Source organism: Camelus bactrianus, chromosome 8 (genome assembly GCF_048773025.1).
Source record: "Camelus bactrianus isolate YW-2024 breed Bactrian camel chromosome 8, ASM4877302v1, whole genome shotgun sequence".
NCBI lineage: Eukaryota > Metazoa > Chordata > Mammalia > Artiodactyla > Camelidae > Camelus > Camelus bactrianus.
Window position 1 is genome coordinate 31,464,412 of NC_133546.1, and position 13,206 is coordinate 31,477,617.

The following is a 13,206-nucleotide window of genomic DNA, read 5'->3' on the forward strand; positions in this document are numbered from 1 at the left end:
AGAAAGGGACATGGAAAATGAGCCTTCCAGTAATATTTCTTTCTAAAATGAGTAATTACTACTCATTGACTAAGTTATGATACTTAGACAATAACAGGAACAATGCTAGTAAAGTGATAGCAATCATCTCCTCTCCTAACAGGAGGAATTTATTTTTAAGCTGAACTTTCTGCCTTGTCATGCTCTTTTGAATGCTTTAGAGAGAATTTACTTTTCTAAGGAAAAAGCACCTAATTGACTAGCTGACTAAGTAGCTGGATCACTAGGAAGAAGAAGCCAGGAGGCAATGGGTTGTGAGTTGCTATTTTGCAGATTTTAAAAGCCAGTGATGGATTTCTTAGAAAAAGCACACAATAGAAGTGAATGTACCACCATGAGTGAGGATGCAGCAGCCTTATTTAGTGCAGGGTCATTCTTCTGTCTTAGAATTTGGTTCCATGGGAGGGACTGGGTGCTTTAAAAGTACAACTGTGCTGATGGTGTGCCATCTAAGAAGATGCTTAAGAATGAAAATAGATTCTATCTAGCAATTGCACTTAAAACTAAAATGATTCACAAGAACAATGAAATTTGGATACATGTAGAACAAGTTACAACTGTAATTTAAGAAATCGTGCAGAGCCACTAATAAACTTTTCCAAAAGTATTTTAAAATTATTTCTGAAAGCCATAAGTAAAGAAAAATTCCTTTAGTGTTGCTAACGATTAAACCATATAGAAGATTTATAATGCCATCTTTTTTTGAAACTGAAATTTATTTAAAGTCATTCATTATTTATATTTTCTTTCAGTTCTAGTCCAAAGGAAATTGGGTGCATTTCTCTAACCAAGAGCAATATTAAATGTTAGAGCTGTTTGAGAAAAGTGTCATTTATCCATAACAAAATTTCTCTAGGAACCGATATCATAACCCTTTTCATCTAATTGACACTTGGGAATATTAATTAAATATTTCTTCACTAAGCTAGGCTTTAAAATTCAGATTTGATAGTGAGGAAAACCAAAGTTGAACAATCAGGGTATTAACAACTCTAGCATATGGACATCTTTTCCTTCCGAAGCTTCTTGACCTTATCCTCTTTAAAAACAAAGAAACAAAAACTCTCTTCCCATCAGTTCCTTTCTGACTCCATATTGATCGCATCCTTGCCAAACCTGCTACCGTGAGAATGTTAGGTTCAGGAGCTTTCAGATCGTCATTTTACTGAGGTGGAGTGAGATGGCGATAGCGCCTCGCTGGGCAAAATGAGAATTGATAATTCTGCATCCTATTCCTAAAGTCAAGGTTTCAATTAAGCGCCTTCCAAATCTCATTTTCTAGGTCTTCTCTTGTAAAGGAAAATCACCCTTTGCTCTGTAACAATGCAGACATGCTATGTGCTTTCCTTCTTTTGTTTCTGTCCCAGATTAGAAAGGAAGTTTGGTGGCGGTGAGGAGGAAAGAGAATGATCTGGTGATGTACCATTGCAAAACGCATCCTATAGATTCTTTCTAGACCGCCATGAGTCAGCCACCGACGGGGGGCGCTGCCCCTGCCACAGCCGCAGCTTCTGCCGCCACCGCTGCCACTGAGGCTCGCCTGCACCCAGAGGGCAGCAGCAGAAAGCAGCAGCGTGCTCAGTCACCCGCTAGACTGAGGGACAATTCGGTCCGACAGATAACCGCGGCCACCCGGTCCCCGGTAGGGACCGGCACTAAACTCAATTCTGTTCGACAGCAGCAGCTGCAACAGCAGGGCAACAAGACCGGTAGCCGCACGGCGCCTCCTGCCACCTCTCGAGGAGGCGGAGGCGGGGCAGAGAAGGCCGCGCCCCTGGCGCCCAAGGGGGCAGCGCCGGGAGCTGTCCAGACCGCGGCAGGTGCTGAAGCGGCCCCCGCGGCAACCCTGGCCGCGGTGGGTGTCAGGAGGCCTGGTCCGTCCGAGGAGTCGCCCCGAGAGCTAGAGCCCGTGTCCTCTAAACTCGGGGAACCCCTTCCGCACGGAGAAGGAGGGGGAGGGGTTGGGGAAGGAGGAGGAGCCGGCAGCAGCTCCGGGGAAAGGGAGGGGGCCGCTCCTCAGCCGCCGCCGCCGCCCAGGGGCTGGCGAGGGAAAAGCGTACGCGCTCAGCAGAGAGGCGGCAGTGGCGGGGAGGGGGCCTCCCCTTCACCATCCTCCTCCTCTGCGGGCAAAACCACAGGCCCCGGCAGCAGAAACTCTGGGATTGGCGTTGTAGGGGGTGGAGGCGGTGGCGGAGGGAGCTACTGGAAGGAAGGATGTCTGCAGTCTGAGCTCATCCAGTTCCATCTCAAGAAAGAGCGGGCGGCAGCGGCGGCGGCCGCGGCTCAGATGCACACTAAGAACGGCGGCGGCAGCAGTAACCGCAGCTCTCCGGTCGCTGGCGCCCCTACCATTTGTGAGTCCCTCGCAGTCCCTTCTGCCTCCCCAATGGCGGCAGCAGCAGAGGGCCCCCAACAGAGCGCAGAGGGCAGCGCGAGCGGAGGGTGCATGCAGGCAGCGGCGCCCCCTTCGTCGCAGCCTCACTCGCAGCAGCTTCAGGAGCAGGAAGAAATGCAGGAGGAAATGGAGAAGCTGAGAGAGGAAAACGAGACTCTCAAGGTGAGGAGGGTGGGGGGAGCCGGTTGGGGGAGGGAAGATGTGGGCCTCCGAGGATTAGGGCGTGTCCTGGAGGGAGTGAGAGGCTACTAACCTGTTAGGGAGCCTTAAAGAGAGAGGGCAACGGGAAACGAGGGGAGGGGATTCCTCGGCCCTTTCCGGATTTAAAAGGACTTGATATTAGTAGCATTAGGTTTTTATTTAAATCCAGAGCTGGGCCTTCATTTCTCCATTATGGTTTGTCCCATTTTTTCATGGAGAGAGCTACAGTGGGAGAGCGAGGAAAGGCCTAAAGAGGGCCCGTTTTTCTAGTTTCTTCTTCATTCAGCTCCATGTCATTCCTGTCTCATGGAGAGGGGGCAGTAAAGCTGAGAATTTGGAATTAGGATGGGGTGTACACGGTGTATGTCCGAGGGGTGGGAGGCGAGGCTAATTTTGACCCGCGGCCTGTCACCGCCTCAGAACGAGATCGATGAACTGAGGACCGAGATGGACGAGATGAGGGATACTTTCTTCGAGGAGGATGCCTGTCAACTGCAGGAAATGCGCCACGAGTTGGAAAGAGCCAACAAAAACTGCCGGATCCTGCAGTACCGCCTCCGCAAAGCGGAGCGCAAAAGGCTCCGCTACGCGCAGACGGGGGAAATCGACGGGGAGCTGTTGCGCAGCCTGGAACAGGACCTCAAGGTCTGCGACGCCGGGGGGCGCGCGGCAGGGGCGGCGTTGGGGACTCTGGTCAAGGGCTTTTTGCGCTGAAAGGCCTTCAGCAGTGATTGGCAAAGAGCTTTAGGGGCACGGAGTTTCGCAGCGCGGACGACAAAATATCAAGGTCTCGGAAGGGGAAGAGGTAGAACAGACAGGTGGGTCTAAAGAGTCCAGTGTGGAAGGTCTTGCGGAGAATGAGCTCTCCTGGGAGGAATAGTGACTCTTACAGAGGTGGCGGGAGGAGGGCGCCTCATTTCTCCTCGGAAACCGGGGCGTGGCAGAGCGCAGGCTCTGGCCTGAATCTGGTTTCCAGAGACTGTCCTCGAAGTGTAGGCCAGGTAGATTCAGGCATTCAAGAGCAGCAGGATGAGGACCTTTTCAGTGGAGTTGAAGCCCAGAATAGGAACAGTACTGGGGAGAAATTAAAGATTTCTCCCTGAAATTCGCCCCCGCCCCCATCGCCTTCTTCCAGAATGCCTTCCTTTCTGCACTTACCACTTAACTCCCAGAAGGGGAAACTGGCCAGCTTGTGGTCCCGTTCGGAAAAGTAAAGGGAGAATGAACTAAATGAAAGAACCTTGTTCTTATTGTGAAGTTACTCCTTCAGAATCTCCCCCAGTGGAGAAATTTCAACCTTGAGATGTGATTTTTAGGCAGGTGTGGTTTGTTCATTTGGTTTGACTGCAGGCAGATTCACTGACAGTGCAAATCAAATGTTATCTTCATTGTCTTGGACACCAAAAGAAATATGATTTTAATTGTATTAATTTCATCAAGATATTAAAACCAACTGTAGTTATATTTGTTTTAAAGAAAACTATAGAAAACATTTTATGAAAGCCATTGTATTATTTATTTTTATTCCTTTTTCTGACATTTGTCCAGTGCTCACTATGCACCAGGCACTGTGGCAAGCATTGTTACTTATTTAATTATTTCATTTAGTTCTCAAGAGAGAGAAAAAAAAACCTGTAAGGTAGGGATTATTAATAACATCATTTTACAGGTGCCTAAGCAGAAACTTTTATAGAAGTTAAGTACCTAGCCCTCAGCCCTGGGACTTGGCTAGTGGTTGGCCAGACTGGCTCCCTACAGTCTGTGTCCTGAACCATTGCATCAGACTGCTCCACTTTTCTTACAAACCCTAAAATTTTCAAGGTAATCTCAAAGCAGGAGGCAAAAACGCACACCTTAAATAAAAACAACGACAACAACAACAAAAAAACAAAACTTAATCTCAAAGGTTAAAATATTTCTTAAAACTAAGCACCTGGAATGATAGAATCAAAATTCAAGCTCCATACACTACTTGGGAAAACTTTGTTTTCCAATCTTTAAAATAAGTGATAATGGATCTATCTCATAGTTTTGTTGTGGAATTAGAGAAATTTCTCTACACACAATAAAACACAATTGAACATTTATAGCCATGATATAGTGTAGAGGTCAAGAGAACAGAATGGAGAGCCAGACTACCTGGCCACTTGCTAGTTGTGTGACCTTGAGCATATTACTTTATCTCTATAAGACTCAGTTTTCCTCATCTATAAAATAGGAATAATAATAGTACTTATTTCATGGGACTGTCGTGAAGGTTCAATGGTTTATGTATGTGAATGGCTTATAAATAAAGCATCTGGAATGATGCCTGGTGTATGGTAAACTCTATGTACATATTGGTTCTTAATACTTTTAATATAACGTTATCCCACTTGTTTTATTGTCTTTAATTACATTTTGTTTTTAAAAACATTTTAATTTAGGTTGCAAAGGATGTATCTGTGAGACTTCACCATGAATTGGAAAATGTGGAAGAAAAGCGAACAACAACAGAAGATGAAAATGAGAAACTGAGGCAACAGCTTATAGAAGTTGAGATTGCAAAACAGGCTTTACAGAATGAACTGGAAAAAATGAAGGAGGTTAGTGTTCGATGATCTCATGGTGTGCCATATATACTTAGCTCTTTATAGACATGTATTAAAGACTAATATGACTGTTAAAATAATTTTATTTTTTAATGATTATAGGACAGTTTGTTGTTCTCACCCAATGTAGTAACAGACACATAGTTTCATACTAATGAATAAGTAGCAAAGAAGAAATTCTGACCTCAGCCCTGACTTTGACTCTGACTTGACGTATATGAACCGTGACTGATGTTTCATATGTGTCATCTAAGTGCATGTTAATTAAATAAACTATGCAGCTATATCAAACACTAAGAGTATCAAGAGTTGGAAGGAATAAGCCTTCTGTTGGTTGAGGTAAAGAGCTAGTCCTATGAGATTACTACTGAGCTCACAGAACCAGACTTTTAGGATGAAAAAGGCTATAATGGCCATGTAATCTAATTTCATCATTACTTGAATCCTCCTTATAACAAAGCCCCCCAAATGGTCTAATACTTAGAACATTGCCAGTGACTATCTTTAAGATTTTCTGCAGTAGCCAATTCTATCACAGTGTAGCTCTGCTTAAAGGTTTTCTTTGTTTTGAGTTGAAATTTATTTAATTGTAACTTTAAGAAATTCATCTTAATCCTCCTCTTTTGAGTAGAAGAGTCAGAGTTCTCTTTCACATCAGCTATTTAAAGATTCCTACCACGTTTCCCCTGAACCTTCTCAAAGAACAAACTCAGTATCAATGAAAATAAATGAAAAAAAAAGAAACAGAAAAGATGTGTCAAGAAACAGTTAGCTTTGTGATAAGTAACAATCTGAATTAAAATAATATTCTTCCTTGAAAACTGCCTGAAATTGTGCAGTGCAACTTGTAAAAACCATTAATGAGAATTAGCAAATACACAAGTGGTCCTCTGTACATTTCCTCTTCTTAAATTTGCAGAATTTAAATGAAGATCCTATTTTTTCCATGAACTAAGTGAGATATTGCACCTTCCATTGCTATGCTTATCTCAAAAAATATATCAACCGTGTAACAGTGAAAATATCAGTAGTTGGTTAAGAATAAATAAATGTCAGGAATTTATAGAAAACTGTTTGTCAGATAAACTGTTTTATGATCTAAGTGTCTACCTATATTATCCTGATTTTAAATATGTTTAGTGTGACAAATTAGGGCAAAATCATCTTGATGGTGTGTGATTCTTAGCTAATACTTAAGGGTGACTGTGTGCTACAGTAGAGAAACATGGAAACTGGGAACCACGTGACTCTCTTCACCAGTAACAAACTGGGTGACTTGTAGGCCTTCTAACTTTTACTTGCCTCACTTTATTCAGTTGTGAAATATTACTTTCAATGATTATCAGCATCTCCTGAAGCTACCCTGACTTTTATCATGAAATCCAGGACATTGCCATTAAAGAGCAGCATAAAGTATTTTCTGAAGTTAAATATAATATAAATAAATCAAATATTAAATTAATATAGATATATGTTTCTTCAATAATAATGTACAGTTGAAGTTTGTCAAAAACTAAAAGTTTAATTTCCAGGAAAAACATTAAATAAATAGCTGTCATTTTCTGGGGCTGCCCTAACAAAGCAGCACAAGCTGGGTGGCTTAAACAGTAGAACGTCACTTTCTCACAGTTCTGGAGCCTGAAGGTCTAAAATTAAGGCGTTGGCAGGGTTAGTTTCTTCTGAGGGCTGTGAGGGAAGGGTCTGTTCTAGGCCTCTCTCCTTGGCTGGTGTACAGTCATCTTCACATTCACATGGCATTCTCCCTGTAGCTGTCTGTGCCTTTTCCCCTTCTTATAAGGACACCAGTCCTGTTAGATTAGGTCCCACCATAACGACCTCATTGTAGCTTGATTGCCTTGGTGAAGACCTTATCTCCAAATAAGGTCACATTCTGAGGTACTTGGGGTTAGAACTTTAACATGTAAATTGGGGCAGGGACACAATTCAACCCATAACAGTAGCTATTGAATACCTTCTTATGGACCAGCAAAAAGAAAGTTCATTGTCAGCTCCATAAGGCTCCAGTCCATAATCAGACCTCATTTGCTTTCTTCCATGTTCTTTATTTATGCAATTTAAAATATTCAAGTCAAAACAAACTTCGCTTGATTACAAGGGATAAAAAAGAAATGCCTGTACAGGTTTGGTATTATGTGAGTGTTTTTCAAGTGGATATCTGAAATATTCGATTTAAGAGTGGTTAAGAAATCATAAGAGCTTTCTGATTTTCATCCTGTGTCTAGGAAAGGGGAAAATTCCTAAAGACTGGCTGTCCATTAGCCAGACAGATGAGACCTCTTCCATCTTCAAATAAATGCCAAAATAATCTGGCTACCAAAAAAAATGATTGGAATCTGGGGATGAACTCAGGAGAATCATTGTAAAAATGAAGTTCCTTGATTCTGTATCCTGCACCTTTTCTTATGACTATTTCCTCCTTCAGGGCTCTAGCTCTGAACTGGGGATGTGCTCTTGCTGGCTTAGTCAGTGTGGGTGTATGCTCATGCCAAACAGGAAATTCCCATTCTCCTTGGAGTTATAAAAGTCAAACTCTAATTAGAGGTTACAACAATAAAAGTATAAGGAATTTTGGAACAGGTATGCAGGACATTTTAAAGTAACCTTTTATTTTTAAAATGAGCTCTAAAATAGCATTCACAATTTGAGATGGTGAGTGGTAGCAGGGAAAAGAAGTGGAATCAGAGAGGAAGGGGGAGAAAGTAGAAGTTAAGACATCTGAAGGGTTCTAAATGTAATAAAGAGAAAATGAAAACTATTCTGGTGAAAAAGCTTCTGTAATTATTCATTTGAAATAGACCTTCATAGTGTTCAGAAAAGTGTCAGAAAAAGTACTTCTAAACTGTGTTTAGAAATCAGAAATGTTCTGTTAAAATAAGATTTTTGTAATGGTAATTTTGTTATCCTCCAAAAAGATAAATATGAAAACTGAGGTGCAGTCATATCCGGCTTACTTTGTGGGGTAGAGGCTGTGAGTTTGAAGCCTGAATTGGCCCCTTTTGACTGCAACAACTTCAGTTAATCATCTGCTTTCTTGGTTGTAAAATGAAAACATATTCGAGCCCCTACTGAGTGTTAACTGCACAACTGTCCCACTTTGGTGGCGTTCTACCAGTGGAGAAGATAGAACCAGGCCAGTCTTTCCATTATGAAGAAAATGCATTAGATATGGAGTAAAACCCTAAAATGTCAAATAGAAGATCCTAGAGGGAAGCAATCCTCCAACTCCCAGATTTTAGTTTCTTATATGGAGCCATATAGGTGTTGAACAGCACAGCTGGGACCTATAGGCCATCTGCTGGAGTTTGGAAGCCATCTACTAAGAGTTTAACGGGCTTCAAGGGTGTTGACCAATTGCTCTCAGGGCTGGTGACTGCACAAGGTTCTGTGCACCTGCTCACATCTGGCTACTTCTCTTCTCCTCCTGAGAGTAGGGAGTAGTCACCCGGGGGTAAGAAGAGTTAAGTAGAGGCAGGATGGAGGTAATTAGTTGACTCTACTGCAACTCGTTGCCTGTATTGAAATAGCTGATGTTCTGCCAACAGCAAACAAGAGGGACCTCTTAGGATACTGCCTTAGAATCCTAATGGCATTCTCATCCCAATTATACAACATTGATTGCTACTGGCAGTATGCTTTCTTGCAGTAGAAAAATGCCTTTACCTTTATGTAACCTGGGAAGGATGATTTTCTGTCTCTCAGGCATCACAAACTATCAGTGAGACAGAGGTTTTTGTAAGTCATTTTGTGGAAACGACAACTAGCTCTGAATGCCAGGACAGGTTCATGCACACACAACATAAAGTGAGCTTACGGAGGGGACTGTATACAATATGGAGGAGGCTCTGTGAGGGGTCTCTGCTCCAGTTAACTGAGAGTCCGCTGCCCTTCATGAAGTCCTGCTGCCATTGGAACAATCTTTATTTTCAAAGCTTTGAAATCCCTATGCTATTTGGGAGGAAGAGGTATGTCACCACTAGGGTCTGGTGCTTGGAGAAGCATTGATGACAGAAAATTGAGGAAAGAATTAACCAACAGAGTTAATCCTCCACCTTTGAAAATGGAAAAGAAAAAAAGTAACAAGATGATGATGATGGGAACTGTGTTAGATCTTTTTCGTTTCAGAATCTGTTACTCTTTGTGTTGTCTCACCCCTCACTCTGACATAAGAATCTTAAAAGAAAATTCTCTTAACTTTTCCTGGTCTTTACTCTAGAGGGCTCTTAACTGGCCTACTGCAATAGTACCATCTATCTTGGGACTTTTATTTTCTGTGCGCTTGGTTAATACATCCTATCTATTACAGTGAGCTTTCTTTCTAGAACACAAAATACTTAGAACTATAAATTTCAACAATAGTGTCTCTGTTCTTTTAAAAAATGTTTTCAAGTATGTAGAGAATGTATCTGTTTACTCAGACTCTTTTTGCAGACAGACCACTTTAATAAACAATGCTTATTCTGCATGTTTACAATTATTTATTTTCTTTTATAAAATAAAGAACTGATCGTAACTATACTTGGTTTGATAGGGCATGTTTAAGTTATAAAATGTGAAAAAGAAATCCTGAATGACAAATCAGCAAAGAAGCAGCTCAAGAGACAGTTTAAATGGGGACTTTCTTTGGCATTCAAGTATTTCCCCCTGGTTCTGGTAGTTAACTTATAATTTGAAAAATGGAATGGTAGTCATTGATCTTTTTTAATGAAATTACCATAAATATTTTGAAGTGCATCAATTAAACAGTATGATTTTAGTCCTATCTTCTCAGAGGCAGTAGTTTGTTGAATAACATAGGCAGGAATAAAAGAGAATAAGTTAAAAGCAAAGAATAATGTGCCAAGTTAACATAGGAAACTTGCCTTCCAAGTTACCAATTGTTGGAAATGCATTTTAAAAGATGTATTGATTTAGGAATTATAAACTTGATTGGATTTCTTTAAATGAAATTACATTATGTAGTTGTATGCAGTCTGAAAAGATTCCCAAGACAAAGTCTTGGGCAGGTGGCACTTTTCTTTGACTCAGATGCCAAGTTCCCAATGAAATCAAAGTAGTAAGCAGATCAGAAAATCCCTGTTGGTGGATTATTTTGTGAAACATATTGAACTTTTATTATAAACTTCAAATTTCTGTATTTTTTACATTAAAGTACATATCAGTATTACACACCCTGTACAGTGTGGGTGAGATTCCAGTTCCTTTCTTGGCTGGAATTTCAAACTATGTTCTTGAAACAGTAAGACATTGTACAAATAATAGATTCTTACAACAATGGACTAAGGACCTCCTGTTGAGGACACATACAGTTCCCATATAAAACATCTATTGATTTTGATGTTTCCAGTGTCATGGCTTCATAAAAATTGTTCAATAAATGTATGTTGAAATGTTTGTTGCATTTGCTGATAAACCATACCCAAGGGAGCTAAGTCTCTAACTCTGGACTCTACCAGTTTAACACAGGACCTGGGGCTCTAGGCTGAACTTGGAGTGATCTGTCCCTGAAAGCTGAGCTTACCTGTGTTTCAGTATCTTCATGGAAGCATGTTACCTATGTAGTTATTGAAGAGTTGTTTGCTTCCCCGACTTCTCTATCCAACCTGCCTTAAAGAGGGGTTTGAAATGGTTCTCAGTAAATCATAACCATTGAAATAAGGGTTTAAACATTTGGTTAAGTAAGAATTCTGGGAACATGAAGGAAAACTTAATCCAAGGAATGTACACTGTTGTCTAAGTTTAGTAGCAAATCAAGGCAGAGAAATTCTCAATGAACTGTGACCAGATATGGAGGCAACACCAGGTTTCACATGAGGTCGCCAGAGCAACCATTAAGAAAATCAGTTATAGCACAGCAGAATGTGGACAATCATAAACAGCCTTTATATGATGATGGAGGGCAACCAACGGGTGGATGAGCCTTTGTAGTAATTGTCAGTTCTTTTCTATATAATCAGTAAATTAGGAGTTTAAGTTTTTCAGAAAATAAAATTAGGACATTTTGTCATTATGTTGTGTATGGTTTATTAAACAGCACATACGTCATGGAGTCAAGAAACTGGCTTTGAGACCTCACCTTTCATTCCCTGTAATGTTGAGCAAATAATTTGAAATTTGTAGGCCTCAGTTTTTTTTTTATTTTAAATGCAGAAATTAAACTGAATGCTTTCAAAGGTCTCTATAAAAATGTTATTTTCTGTTTTGTCAGTTATCCACTTATGTGCTTCTTGAAAGTCTGTTCATGGTCAGGATGCCATCCCATTTCACTACTATTATTTTATTGCTGTAATTATTTTTTTCATTTAGTCAGCCAACAGACATTTCTTGAACAGTAATTTTACTACCTGTTGTAGTATGGCTGTATGAATACCATGGAGGACACAAAGATACAGATGTCAGAATGTTGCATTAAACTCAAGTTTGCACTCACTGAATGCTCCACTAAAAAGTTTTTAACCACAGAGACTAAGACCCACAAGGTTCTCTCTGGCTGTTGCTACTCTTCAGCATTTAGGGCCTGGCTTAGGGTAGAAATCAGAACTGAACACCTGATGTGCGAAAACCCTGAGGACAAGTGAAACTTTCCGAATAATCTGAGCCCCACTATGTATGTAGCCTTAGTTCTCCACCCCAAGAGGCCACTGAGACACCATCATAACCAAAGAATTCACCATCTTTTCCAATAAGAAATATACCAGAGTATTGAATGGTGGTACTGAGACATTCTAAATTGCACGAAAAGTCTCTGAGCTGAGGTCTTTAACCATATAATTCTATGGAGTGAAATCTGCCCCCAGAAGGCTGCAGGTTCTCACCCTAGGCTGTGTGGCATATGAGTTAATAAGCAGTGGTCATTGGTTAAACTTCCAAACATTTATCTTTTGCTGTTTTTTTTTTATTTTATTTTTATTTCAGAGTTATTTATTTGTTTTTTAGCTGAAGTATAGTCAGTTTATAATGTGTCAATTTCTGGTGTACAGCATCATGTTTCAGACACACATACATACCTATTTTCCTTCCCATAGTCTTTTTCATCTTCATTATAGGTTACTATAAGATGTTGAATATAGTTCCCTGTGATATGCAGTATGAACTTGTTGTTTATCTGTATTTTTTAAATAATACGAGACTTCTCTGATTTTTTTGAAGATGAAAATTCTTTATGTTTCCAAGAGCATAATAAGAATCTCTCTGAGGTAACTTGGCTTTTGTATGTGTGTGTGACAGACAAAAACCTCATGTAGAACAGACCCCATTAAACAACCTAGTCCCTTCCTTACTCAGGGGTGTGGCTGTCACCTAACTAGTCCCTGGGTGCCTTTAGGCTTTGGAGCAGTAATTATCAACACTACTCTCTACCCCTCCCCTCTACCATGGCCACCCTTGGCTGCCTGAGGACAGCTCTGCTGTCTCAGCCTTTTCCTCGAGGCTAAAACCCAAAAACTTTGATCAGACATTAGTTTAGGAAACATTTTTAAACAAACATTTATTGAATATGTATATAGTGTGTATAAAGGGAATACCAGTTAATGTCACCATGAGAGTAATCCGTGACCTCAAGTTAAAAAGACAGCCTTATAAAGGTTGTATTTCGACAGTAACCACACATTTGCATCACTGTCCTGAATTCTTTGTTGTTCATTTATCCCAGTGTGGTGACCTCTATGAGGACAAGGCCCACACCTACTTTGACCACTGTCGCATCTTCAGCATCCAGTTCAGTGCCTGGCAAGTAGCCAGTTAGACCATATTCCATCATAGTATAACAATGGCTATTTCATATTTAATTTATCTATATCTTTTTACTGCACTAGAGTGTAAACTCCCCGAGAGTAAGGAGTAAGTCTGTCTCATTCATCATGGTGTCCACAGTAGCCAGCAATTGTGGACCAAAAATTGACAAACAATTTTGGGTGAGAGGATGAGTGGAAATTAGGAGAGGTGTTTCAGGCCTTGTTTTGC

The 13,206-nt window shown here is 40.8% G+C and overlaps 1 protein-coding gene across 1 annotated transcript in view; it reads left to right on the top strand.

The window, feature by feature from the left end:
• Positions 1-1,412: 1,412 nt before the first annotated feature.
• MTCL3 (MTCL family member 3) overlaps positions 1,413-13,206 on the top strand; it is a 36,154-nt gene continuing 24,360 nt past the window's right edge. The window contains exons 1-3 of the mRNA XM_010965816.3: positions 1,413-2,596; positions 3,056-3,280; positions 5,062-5,220. Of these exons, the coding sequence (XP_010964118.3) occupies positions 1,502-2,596; positions 3,056-3,280; positions 5,062-5,220 (1,479 nt within the window). The 5' untranslated portion in view covers positions 1,413-1,501. The remainder of the gene's footprint in view (positions 2,597-3,055; positions 3,281-5,061; positions 5,221-13,206) is intronic.